At 45.3% G+C, this 12,133-nt stretch overlaps 1 protein-coding gene across 1 annotated transcript; it reads left to right on the top strand.

Annotated features, from left to right (window-relative positions):
• Positions 1-838: 838 nt before the first annotated feature.
• Positions 839-7,916, top strand: LOC102283923 (serpin B3). Its single transcript, XM_070361488.1, has 8 exons — positions 839-909; positions 1,924-2,113; positions 2,698-2,754; positions 4,032-4,160; positions 4,480-4,597; positions 5,779-5,921; positions 6,212-6,367; positions 7,099-7,916. Exons 2-8 carry the CDS (start codon positions 1,949-1,951, stop codon positions 7,504-7,506), a joined length of 1,176 nt encoding a protein of 391 aa, XP_070217589.1. The 5' UTR covers positions 839-909; positions 1,924-1,948; the 3' UTR covers positions 7,507-7,916.
• Positions 7,917-12,133: the final 4,217 nt, after the last annotated feature.

Genomic DNA, 12,133 nt, shown 5'->3' with positions numbered 1-12,133 from the left:
GAACACATTTTTTCCTCTTTTTTTCTTACAGACATTTGACTCTGTTGTTCTGGTCATGAATCGGAAGTGGGTGTGCTGCAGATCAGGATGATGGAGAAATGTTGTAGTTCTGGAGCTCAAGCTATTTACTTTTCTGAGAAATCTTCGTAAAAAACATTAGAAAACTGCCCTTAAAATGGGTCCTGTTTGTATCCATTGTTCTTCTCAGTGAGAGCAAGTGAGTTTGCTGGAAAATGAGCTGCCCTCTGACCTTAGCAACCAGGGCACAACTGGGATTAACCACGAGGACAATGGGGTCACCGGGAGGACCATGCCAGGGTCCAGCCTCGAGGGGAGGCAGATCATGCCTGGTCTCCACCTACAGCTGACACAGTTTGCCAGTCTCTCTTCAGCTGAGACATTGAGCTATTTTCCCAGGTATACAAAATATTTTTAAAGAAACAGCCTTTTCAGAACTTAAAAAATGTCAGCGTTTCAATTGTTTGTGTTAGAAGTGGTCTTAAACACAAGTCAACATGTATTAACAAGAGAAGAAAGATTTTTAAGGGTTATTTCTGGCTGGGCCTAGTTCCTCAGGGCACGTGAAGAAGCTGCCACATAAGTGTACTGTCACAGGTGCCGGAAAGGCATGTACATGCGTTTCCCATGAGCACGGATGGTAGGGCACAATTTCTTCTGCAGAAGGAAAGGACTTACAGGAGTTGGTCAATAATCTTGTCTTGACTCATAAAGACTTCTTCCTCATGAAGTTGAAGGTAACTGGTGAAGAAATCAGAAGTTGATCTTGAAATACCAGCTGCCTTGAGGAAAGGGCGGCGGCTGGTAGAGGTATATATATTCAGGGCTGAGCACGCCCGGCACACAGGCTTACAGGCTGCCTGCCCACCTCTGCTTCCTCCAGGAACACAGGTAAGTGCTTCCAGCAGCTCTGCGCTAACTCAGGAGTCCTTTCTGAAAATAATAATGAATGTGATGTTTTATCGTGCGTGTGTTAAATATTTCATTTGGTATGATGGTATTTTACGTATTCTGCCACAGAAGAACTTTTTCTCCTGATTTAGTCCATAGGTAATTTACTTATTTCTAAAAGAAAACCCACGTTCCTTTGGGAGCACGTGTATCAGGGGTAGGCTGTCCAGCATCCACAGATCCTTCAAGTAAGGCACGGAGGTACCTGATGGGAGATGGCTGGATGTTACCACATCAGTTTTGCCTTTGAATCTGTTATAAATTCACTGGGAAAGACCTGGAGGCTGGGAAAAATTGAAAGGAAAAAGAAAAGGGGGCAGCATGGATGGGATGGTTATACAGCATCACGGACTCAATGAATATGAATTTGGACAAACTCTGGGAGGTAGTGGAGGACAGAGGAGCTTGTCCATGGAGTGCAAAGAGTTGGACACGACTTAGCAACTGAACAACAACAACACAACCTCTGTTATAAAGCACTTTTTACCCACTCTTGTGCAGTCAGTAAGGAAGAAACAGTAAAGATACTCTATTACTTTTTAGAAAAATGTTCTTTAAATACTAATTTCAATAGTCGTCTAATTATGAGATGGATACAGGTACATCTCTCAATTATGAAATGTATAACATCAAGTTTCTATTATATTTAAGAAACGTTTTCTATAAATAAGGCTTCCCAGGTGGCACTAGTGGTAAAGAACAAATCTACCAGTCCAGGAGCTGTAAGAGATGTGGGTTCAGTCCCTGGGTGGGGAAGATCCCCTGGAGGAAGGCATAGCAACCCACTCCGGTATTCCTAATTTCAAGTCTTCTAATTACGAAATGTATGGAAAGGAAAAATCTTCGTTGCCAGAAATCCACAACCCACACATAAGGCATTTCTTTTAGAAATTCTCATTACAGACTACCTTCCTTCCCTAGAGTGATGATAAAATGCATCTGATGCTCTTCCAGGACTTCCAGACCACATCCGGCCACCATGAGTTCCCTCAGTGAAGCAATCATCCACCTTGCAATTGATCTGTTCCACCAGATCAGAAAATCAGAGAAGGAAAACATCTTCCTGTCGCCTTTCAGTATCTCGTCAGCCTTAGCCATGACTTACTTAGGGGCCCGAGAAAACACCGCATCAGAAATGCAGAAGGTAGGTGGCAGCTGCCTTTCCCGCACAGGTTTGCATGGGGTGTCTGCTGGCTGCTGTGCAGATGACCACAGGTCTGCTGTCCCCGGGTCCCACGGGAAGCTCAAGCAGCCCCACGACTGGGTGGGCACAGAGTTATGGGGGCAGGGCTCCCCACCTGCCTCCTGTGCCTGGACTTCCTCTGGGGCTGGGATGAACCCCTACAACTGCCCAACAACCAGAGGTGAGGCTTTAATGGAAGACCTCAGTAGAAGTGAGGCCCTGACTTAAGTCCACGGGAGATATCTTTACATGTTTCCTCAACGATGAATGAAAAACGAGACACAGTTCTTTAAAGTGGACAGCGCTCAAGCAGCTTTGTGTTTCCCACACACAGACTGTGTTTTTTAAGAAGCAAGTGTTTGCACTGAATATTCTTTCTTCTTTTCTTTGTTCCCTATGCTTTGGGGGTTTTTTGTTTGGTTTGGTACTTGGTTTGCATTTTCTTTCCTTTCTTCTTCCTGACTTTTTTCTTTCTTTTTGGTCGACTGTGATGCACACAGATATACCAGGTGACACTTCTTTGCCCCACTGTCTGTCTCCTCCAGGTCCTTCACTTCAATAAAATCTCAGAGAACACAAGAGGAGGAGCCGCAAAAGAGCACGTGAGTCACAGGGCACCGGATTTAGAGGATCACATATCCAAGAGGGTCATAGTTTAAACTGGGAATTTCAGACCAAGTGGGGAAAGTCCACTTTTAGGGACATCTTAAGTGAAACCCAGCGGACAGAGTTGTTGCTCATTTCACGTTACATATATGTGCTTCACGTCTTTGTTATCCTGAGAGGAGAGTAGCATGTGCTTCACGGGAAGGGCTCGGAAACCCAAAGGGGCTTCAGATTGCGCTCTGTTGTTCAGGAATGACAAATGTGGACAATACAACTGCTCTGAGCCACAGTGACTTCATCCCAGTTAACTGGGGATGATAAAATGTCTGCTGCAATACATGCAAATCCATGTGAAACAGAATAGCAGTGCCAGGAAAATGAAAACTCTGATGTATATTATGTATTTTATTATGGTTATTATAGCAAAATAATAACTATACTATTTATAACATGTTTCTAACATTGCATAGTATTAACTCATAATATTAATATTATTATTGGATAATGTTAAATCATGATGGTAGTTCATATTATGAAGACCAATAGGTAGGCATCAAAATATATTATGGAAAGTGATTAACTGAGAGCTATTGTTTATAGGCTCGTCCAGAACTCTCAGGTAGCAAGGTTAAGGTTCTGGATTGAGACAAGCCTGGGTTGAAAACCTGGCTCTGTCTCCTTGGAGAAGCTACTTAGCCCTCTGCACTCTCTTGTCATCATGTGAATCCAGCCAGACTTAGAGATGCTGGTGTACAGCTGCCGGCAGAGTCCCAGACACACACTGCTCCCACACTGAGAAGTGCGGCCATCAGAACGAAGAGCCGTAGGGCAGAGTCAACAGGTCTTAGAAGACAATCCCACCAGGAGTATAACAGGGCTTCACGTCATAACCTAGGACGATACACAGATTTCACTTTCTCACACAGCTGATGACTGTCAGAGACGCACTATGGTCTGGCCCTCAAGAAGCCTAACTTTAGCTGAGAAGGTGACCCTAAGCATTGCAGACGGCTAAGACAGTGCCTGGAGGAACGGCGCTGCGTGGTAGTTCAAAGGAGAAAAGAGTGATGTGTCTGAGCAGGAGAAAGAATTGCCTAGGAGACCGGCTGTAAGGATTAGGAAGGCTATACCTGTAAAACACACCAATTAGGGGAAATAACCACAACCATCATCCCTGGGGATACCGCCCTCTAGACAGGGATCCACAGACCCCTGGGGGTGTAGAGTTTACATTGACAGAGACTCCAATGAGCTCACTTTTTGACATTTGAAGGTTGAAAAGCCAGGAAATGTTCATCAACACTTTCAAAAGCTTCTGACAGAATTAAAGAAATCCACTGATGCCTATGAGCTGAGTGTCGCCAACAGGCTCTACGGAGAAAAGGAGTTTCGGTTTCTCCAGGTGAGTTTCCTGGTCTGTCACACCTTTGGTCTGCATCCCGGGTCCTCGGGCCACATCTCCTAATGGATGGCGGTGGGGAGGGTGCAGAGGAGCCTGGGGACCCACACGGAGGCATTATTCCCAGGGGCACCAGGGCTCTGAACCACAACTGCACCTGCTGGAGAGTCCAGAGGGTGATAGCACACCAGTGAGGGGGCTAGGGATTGGCCTGTGACCTCTGCTTGGTCAGGATTTAACACATTTAATTTAATTTGGGAATACCTACATAGTTACTGATAAATTACTTTTCATTCCTGCTTTCTTCCTGCTCATGTCATAGGAATACATGGATAATGTTCAGAAATTTTATCTAGCCAGTGTGGAATCTGCTGATTTTAAAAATGCTGCAGAGGAAAGTCGAAAGATGATTAATTCCTGGGTGGAGAGCCAAACCAATGGTAGGTTATGAGAGAGTCACTCATTACAAACCACGGCTGAGTCCCCGCTGTGTGTGAACACGGTGCTGGACCCTGACCGGGCTGTCAGGAGCGGGGTGAGACGAGACTGCAGAGGGTGGGGAGGCCCTGCAGGGGGTGGACGGTCCACGTCATGCGGAGAGAAACGGCAGGGTGCTCCCAGGACCAGCCCCCTGCAGGCACAGCTGGGTCTGGAAGACAGTGTCTTGTGGATCCCAAGTCTCTGCTCAGACTTCAGGTTGATTCATAAGTTGTTTTTAAATTAAAGGCGTAACTTCCGGGTTATAATCCCTAAGAGAAAATATGAAGAGTCCACTTTTGCTTTCTTAACTGGGAAACAAGCCGCTCTCCGTTACACCATCCTTCTTGCAGAAATGACCACCTGCAGGAGAAGGGTCCTGGCCCACGTCCCCCTCCCACTGGATTGTCACAGTGTCCACCCCACCCAGGGAGGGGCTGGACAACGTCTCCATCCCATGAACCGTATCCTACCTCCCTTCCGAAACATAGGCTTAACCTACAGCAACTCAATGTGCAGAATGAAGAAGACAGGGAATGGAAACAAGAGACAAAGCTACTGAGGGAACAGGAAGGGAGGAAAGGGAAGAAGAAAACTGACCAGTAAAGGTCAGCTGAAATCAGTTCTTCAGAATTGATGACCTGTTCATCAGTTCTGATGAACAAGGTATTGTCAGAATTGATGACCCAGAATTCTTGGGTCAGGAAGAGCCCCTGAAGGAGGGCACGGCATCCCACTCCAGTATTCTTGCCTAGAGAGTCCCATGGACAGAGGAGCCTGGTGGGCTGCAGTCCGTGGGCTCACAGACTGAAGAGGCTTAGCACAGCATGGCATCTTAAGTATCATAGAAATATCATGGCATCTTAAATATCAGAAATCAGTTCATCAGGATTCCTTGTGAAATGACTGATGTCCCCACACACACAGACTGAACACCTTCCCAGTCAGGAGCAGGGGCGTCTGCATGAGGGCGACTCCATCAGGCTGGGGCCGTGAGCAAAGCCTCACCTGGTGAACCACTGGGCATGGAGTCCCTCACGGGCTGACGTGTCAATATTTAATCATCACTTGTAACTTTCAACGCATCTGACAGATAAACCACTTGTGCCTTTCATGACAGACCTTTGATTTTCTGTCTTTGCAGGAAAAATCAAGGACCTATTTCCCAAAGACTCTCTCGACAGCTCTACTGTTCTGGTGCTGGTGAACGCCGTCTACTTCAAAGGGCAGTGGAACCAGAAATTTAAGGAAGAACATACTGCAGAGGAAAAATTTTGGCTGAACAAGGTATTGTCTGTAATTTACGTGTATAACCAAGTGTAGCTACATGCACTGTGAAATTTAAATACATGGTAATTAATATATAACTCGTATAGAAGATAGAATTTGTCAAGGCTTATTTTCTTGTCCTTTTTTTAAGCTTTATTAACCTGGGATTCCTTGAAGAAACTCTTATCTCTAAGACACAAATTTCCCAGATCATCTCTTAGGAGGCTGAGTTTGGTGTCTCAATAATACTATCTTTTTTTCTGGACTACTGCTCACTTGGCATTCTTTTGCACATGAATTTACTGCAGGATACAAGCAAACCTGTGCAGATGATGAAACAAACCAATAGTTTCAAGTTCGTGTCACTGGAGGACGTGCAAGCCAAGATCCTGGAAATCCCGTACAAAGGCGAAGAGCTAAGCATGATGGTGCTGCTGCCCAATGAAGTAGACGGTCTGCAGGAGGTAAAACCTGGTATTCACAGTGCTCCATGCCATTGCTCACATTTCCAGTGATTCAGTGCTTGTGTGGGCTGCTCATAGATTGGTGGTACTGGCTGGCAGCATAGAACAAAAAAATAATAATAATAATAACATCAATATCATAAACATCAGTGGCTCAATGGTAAAGAATCCGATTCTCTGCAGTGTGTGAGCCCACAATGGAGACATGGGTTCAATCCCTGGGTCAGGAAGATCCCTGGAAGAGAAATGACTGCACCCCAGGCTCTCCAGTATTTTCTGCCTGGGAAATCCATGGACAGAGGTAAAGCCTGGAGGATGCAGACCATGGGAGACACGGGAGTCAGACCTGACCTTCCCCATGAAACACATGTTGTTTCATTTCCCATGGACAGAGGAGCCTGGATATGGGGTTATATAACACAAACATCTTTCTGTGTGCATGTTTATATACATTTCTACACATGTGTATAGACATTTCTGTATACGTGTATATAGTGTGTACATACATACATAGAAAGAGCAAAGTTATAAATGTATAAAAACATTTATTTGATCATATGATATATATTCAGGACTGTTATTGTTTCCTCCTCAGAGAAAATGTAATAAACTGAATCTCCTGTATTCATGTTTACTGTTAAAATAAAGGTTTCCCAGACATTTCAATCCAAGGTTAGGTGGGCTCCATGACCATGAGAATCCTGACAGTTGTTCCTTTTCCACTGTTACAGCTTGAAGACCAGCTCACTGCTGAGAAGTTAATAGCGTGGACGAGCCCACAGAATATGGGGAAGAGAGAAGTGGACTTATACCTGCCTCGGTTTAAAGTGGAAGAGAGCTACGACCTCGTGCCCACACTGCAAGCCCTGGGGATGGTGGATGCCTTCAATGACAGGGTTGCCAACTTCTCGGGCATGACCGGGAGCCGTGATCTGGCGGTATCAAAGGTCTTCCACAAGTCCTTTGTGGAGGTGACCGAGGAGGGCACGGAGGCCGCGGCTGCTACCGGTGTGGGTGATGCTGTCCTCACATCATTGCCGATTCGTGAGAGTTTCCGCTGCGATCACCCTTTCCTGTTCCTCATCAAGCACATCAAGACCAACAGCATCCTCTTCTGTGGCCGAGTCTCTTCCCCTTAGACGTCCTTGGCCAGCGGCCACACTCGGGGACATTCAGAGAGATGTTCCCAGAGCTTGAATGCTGGTGCAACAGGTTCCCTTGGATTTATTTTCCTTTCCAAACTTATAGTCACCACTCACAATGTATTGGATAAAATATTGTCTGTCTCTCTCTCTCTACAAACACATGTAACCTACTCTATTCCGCATGAAAACGCCTCCTTGGACAAAGTGTTCACTATATTTTAAAAAGTTATTTCCATACTCTATCTTCTACTAAGTTTGAAATATCATAGCTCCTATTTCAAAAGTTATTTTTACTTTTCAAACCTAAACATTCATATTTACTTGAGTTCAGGTGGTATGTGGGACCCTTACACGTCTAAATTTTTTAATTTTCTGAAATGCATTATCAATAAAACCATGGCTTGTTCATGTCATTTGTTGCTCATCCTTTTTTTTTCAACAAAGTGTAAGTGACCCCCCACACGTGGAAAAGATCATATAGAAAGATATTATCCTACATAGAAATCAAAATAGTGCAGCATGATGAGGTTAAAAAGGCAGACTGCTGTCAGAACATGGAAGGCTCTGTAACCCATGTAAGAGCCTAGATATAAGCATCTAGAACTCAGACTTGGGATGTGAACTGAGTCTCTAAGTAGGTAAGAGAGATGATACATATGTTAGAGCTACTGAGAGAAATATGGTGATTGTAGCTGAAGGCAGAGATGGGATAAGATTGGGAGACCATCCAGTGAGAAGAAGGGCTGACATATGACCCTGAATTCCACCAACCCATAAAGCAAAGAACTGACAAATTTTATATTCCAAAACATAACTTTTCTCAGGGCAAGAAGAATCATTTGGAGCTGATATGTTTATTACAAAGATTGGCATGACGGTTTCACAGATATATACTCACCTCAAAACTCATGACGTTCATACATTAAATACATACAGCTCTTTATACATCATTCATACATGAAGAAAGTTATTTTTGAACACAAAGTAATAAAAATCAATGTGTGACTTTAAACATAAAGATAATAGATGCTTAATAAAGAATATACTGCATATACACCACAGGACAGGCTTCCCTGGTGGTGCAGTGATAAGGAATCTGACTGCCAAGCAGGAGACCTGGGTTCAAAAAAGAGCTGGACATGAGGTAGTGACTAAACAACACAACACCAGACACCACAGGACACCAACTTGTGCCCATGGGATTGCACAAAGCTAAAATTAAAAGACTGGTCAAACCCTGTGTGGAGAAAACGTGGATCAACCGGAACTCTCCCACACCACTGGTAGGGATACAAAAGCTGAAACCACTCAGGAAAACAGTCTTGCAATTTTATTTTTTCAATCTTTATTAAAATATTATTGGCCCATAGCACTGGAGTAAGTTGAAGGTGAACATGCGGTACACTCATTTTCTACATACAAATCTGATACACTCATTTTCTACAAAGTGACCACCAGCACAGCTTGCACTAACACTGCTCTCTCAGGGCAAGAGGAATCATTTGGAGGTGATATGTTTATTACACAGATTGGCATGATGGTTTCACAGATATATACTCACCTCAAAACTCCTGACGTTCATACATTAAATACGTACAGCTCTTTATACACCATTCATCATTCATACATCATTCACACTCTCTCATCACAGTATTGTCATTTCTTTTTCGGGAGGTGTGTTGTTCAAGAACAGCTGTCACACTGTTGATCTCTAAGGGAGAGGGGAAGCTGGGGTCTCCTATGCTGCCATCTGGGTGATGTCTCCAGAAAACCACATATCTCCTTGGCTGAGCAATGCACTTCTAGAGAAAGTCTTTCTCAAGTACACAAAGTGGCACATATCACTACTTTCTTACAGGGTTAAAAGTTGACCAGACTATTACCAGACCAGTAATTCCACATCCTGATTTTACCCAAGAGATATGAATACATCCACCACAAAAGGACTAAGACACAAATGTTCACTGAAGCCTTATTCGTAATGGCCAGAAAGCTGGCAAAACCTCAAATGTCTAACAGGTGAACAAAACAGGTGGAGGAAAGTACAAACCCAAGAATAGTACTTAGAGATAAAAAGGAAAAAACTACTGACAACATGGATTAAACTCCTACACGCTGTGCTGTGCAAACAAGAGACTGAAAAGAATGAGTGTGTGTTATATAATCCCCTCAGATGACAATTTTACACTATGGATAAATGTAGCTGGGCATCCCCGGTGGCTCAGTGGTAAAGAACCCTCCTGACAATTCAGGAGACATGGATTTGATTCCTGGGTTGGAAAGGTCCCCTGGAGAAGGGAATGGCTCCCCTCTCCAGTGTTCTTGCCGGGAGAATCCCATGGACAGAGAAGCCTGGTGGGCTACAGTCAGTCCATGGGGTCGCAAAGAGTCAGACAAACCCGAGCGACTAATCGACAACAAATGTAGTTACATCTCAATACAAGAGACTTTTGAAACACTTAGAACAATGCGATCATAGGAAATGATAGTAAAAAATACAAAAAGTGATAGCCAATTATTAAATATGAAAGCTAGTATTTTATTGAATGAGATGGATCAGAGCATAATTTCCCTGTGCTATTTCACTTAAGATGAAGATGGATACCGCTAAACACTCATTGGTTGTGTGGCTAACGTAGAGTCTTGAGCTTTGCTATTGGCAGGTTGAATCACTAAACATTTCCAGAGATGAAATAAATGAGGAATAACCTTCATAAGAGAAGAAATTTTGATCGGATTAATAACACAAAGGTTGTATATTAATTGAATACTACACACTGTATTGGCAAGAAATTTTATAAGTTCCATTCATGGGTTTAACCCAACGTATCTTAAAACTATATAACCATTAAACACTCCAGAGTTTTGGTATTTCCTTGTGTTTGAATAAGTATCAGGAATAACATAAAAATGTGTCCAGTGTAAACTCATAGGTAGAAATATCACATTTAGTTTGAGTAGATTTCCAGACGCTCCTCTGGTTGGGTCTCCAAAAGATCCCAATCTGAAAACAGTGAAAGATTTGAGAAGTTATGTTGTTAGTGAAAAGTTGTCATTACTCCTTCCATCACCTTGCCTTATCTTATCTTCAGAACAAGTTGTTCTGAGCTGAATGAACTACTGCCCTTCAGATGCTGCACCCTTCACAGCTTACAGGAATCTCTATGAGCCAGGGAAGCAGAAGCCCTGTGAGTGGGCCTGTGCAGTCTTGATCCATCAGTAAAGCAGTTTTGTCTTGGTTGCTCCCAGGCGTTTCTCATCAGGAAGATCTGAGGGAGGCGACAAGCTCACTGTTCTTTTGTGACATGTGGGCAGGTTGGGAAACCTGCCCCTGTGAACGCAGGAGATTCTCAGGTAGCTAAGTCTGGAGACAGAACACAGGCCCTTGAGATGTTGCAGCTTCGTACAGTAATAATGCCTCCATAGGCACCTGGAAGCTTGCTCCAAGGTGTGCGCTGGGGCAGCCTTCCAGCCTCACGCAGGGGCTGGAACCTCAGCTGTGACGGTTCCAGGACCCCGGTCCGCCGCAGGGGCTCAGTCTCTCTGCCTCCCTCTGCACCGCCCTCCCTTCCACCTCTCTCTCTCTCCCCCTCTTTTCCTCTCCCTGCCTCCCTACACGTTCTCTCTCTCTGCCTCTCTCTCTCACCAAACACGCACAGCATCTAAACAAGGGAGCTGGGTCAGCAGGGCTCCACCATTAAATACACCTCGGCTTTGGAGCTAAGCCTCCAGGAAGGCCTCAGGAAAAGCCCCTGCCGGGGCAGCCAGTTTCCCGCGCTGCCCTCCCATCTCCACCCTTGAAACGAGGACTTCACCTCCTGGGGCTCTGAACTGCTGCCACGCTTAGTGGCCCTGAAACCAGGAACAAGCCAGAGCGCATCTCTCCTCACCCTTCTGGGTTCTGGGGAGGAGAAGCACCGCCGGAGCCACGACAGAGCCGCCCACACCCGCAGGCCGGCCCTGCGAGGCCCTGACCGCCTCCTGCGCGCCGCCCCCCGGCGCCGCGTCCGCTCCAACGCCGCCGCCGGCCCCGCTGCTCCAGGGCCTCGTGTCCTGAGCTCTCAGTGTCCGCGCTGCGCAGGCTTGCTCAGGATCGCATGGAAACAGATAAATGTCTCGTGGTCATGGAGAAATACTGCCATGGCGTCTCTCCAAACTCTTACGAGTGTTTAGTTTGGCTGATAGGATCGCTGGTGGTACCGCACTGAAGAGAACTTCCTCTGCCCCCCACCCCCCCCCAATTTATTTCTAATCACAGAGTGTGACCTTATGTGTAAATAGATCATAGACATAGCTAGTTAACATAAGATCGTACTGACTCAAGCTGGGTCCTCATCCAATGACTGCACCCTTATATGAAGAGAAGAGACACAGGGAAGGCGGTCATGTCGAGACAGAGGCACAGGCCCGGAAACTCGAGGAACCACCAGGGGGTAGAAAAGGTAAAGAGATTTCTCCCCGAGAGCCTCGCGAGGAAGTGTGGTCCTGAGAACACACTGATTTTAGACCTCAAGCCTCCAGAAGTGGGAGACAATGAATACGGTGGTTTGAAACCTCAGTGTGGGCCGCTCACGACAGAGGTCCTAGGAACCTAACACAGTGCCTGGAGAGCAGAGAAGTG

This window comes from Bos mutus, chromosome 24 (assembly GCF_027580195.1).
Source record: "Bos mutus isolate GX-2022 chromosome 24, NWIPB_WYAK_1.1, whole genome shotgun sequence".
Taxonomy (NCBI): Eukaryota; Metazoa; Chordata; class Mammalia; order Artiodactyla; family Bovidae; genus Bos; species Bos mutus.
The sequence above is the reverse complement of the archived record's forward strand: the minus strand, read 5'-3'. Positions and strand labels throughout refer to the sequence as shown.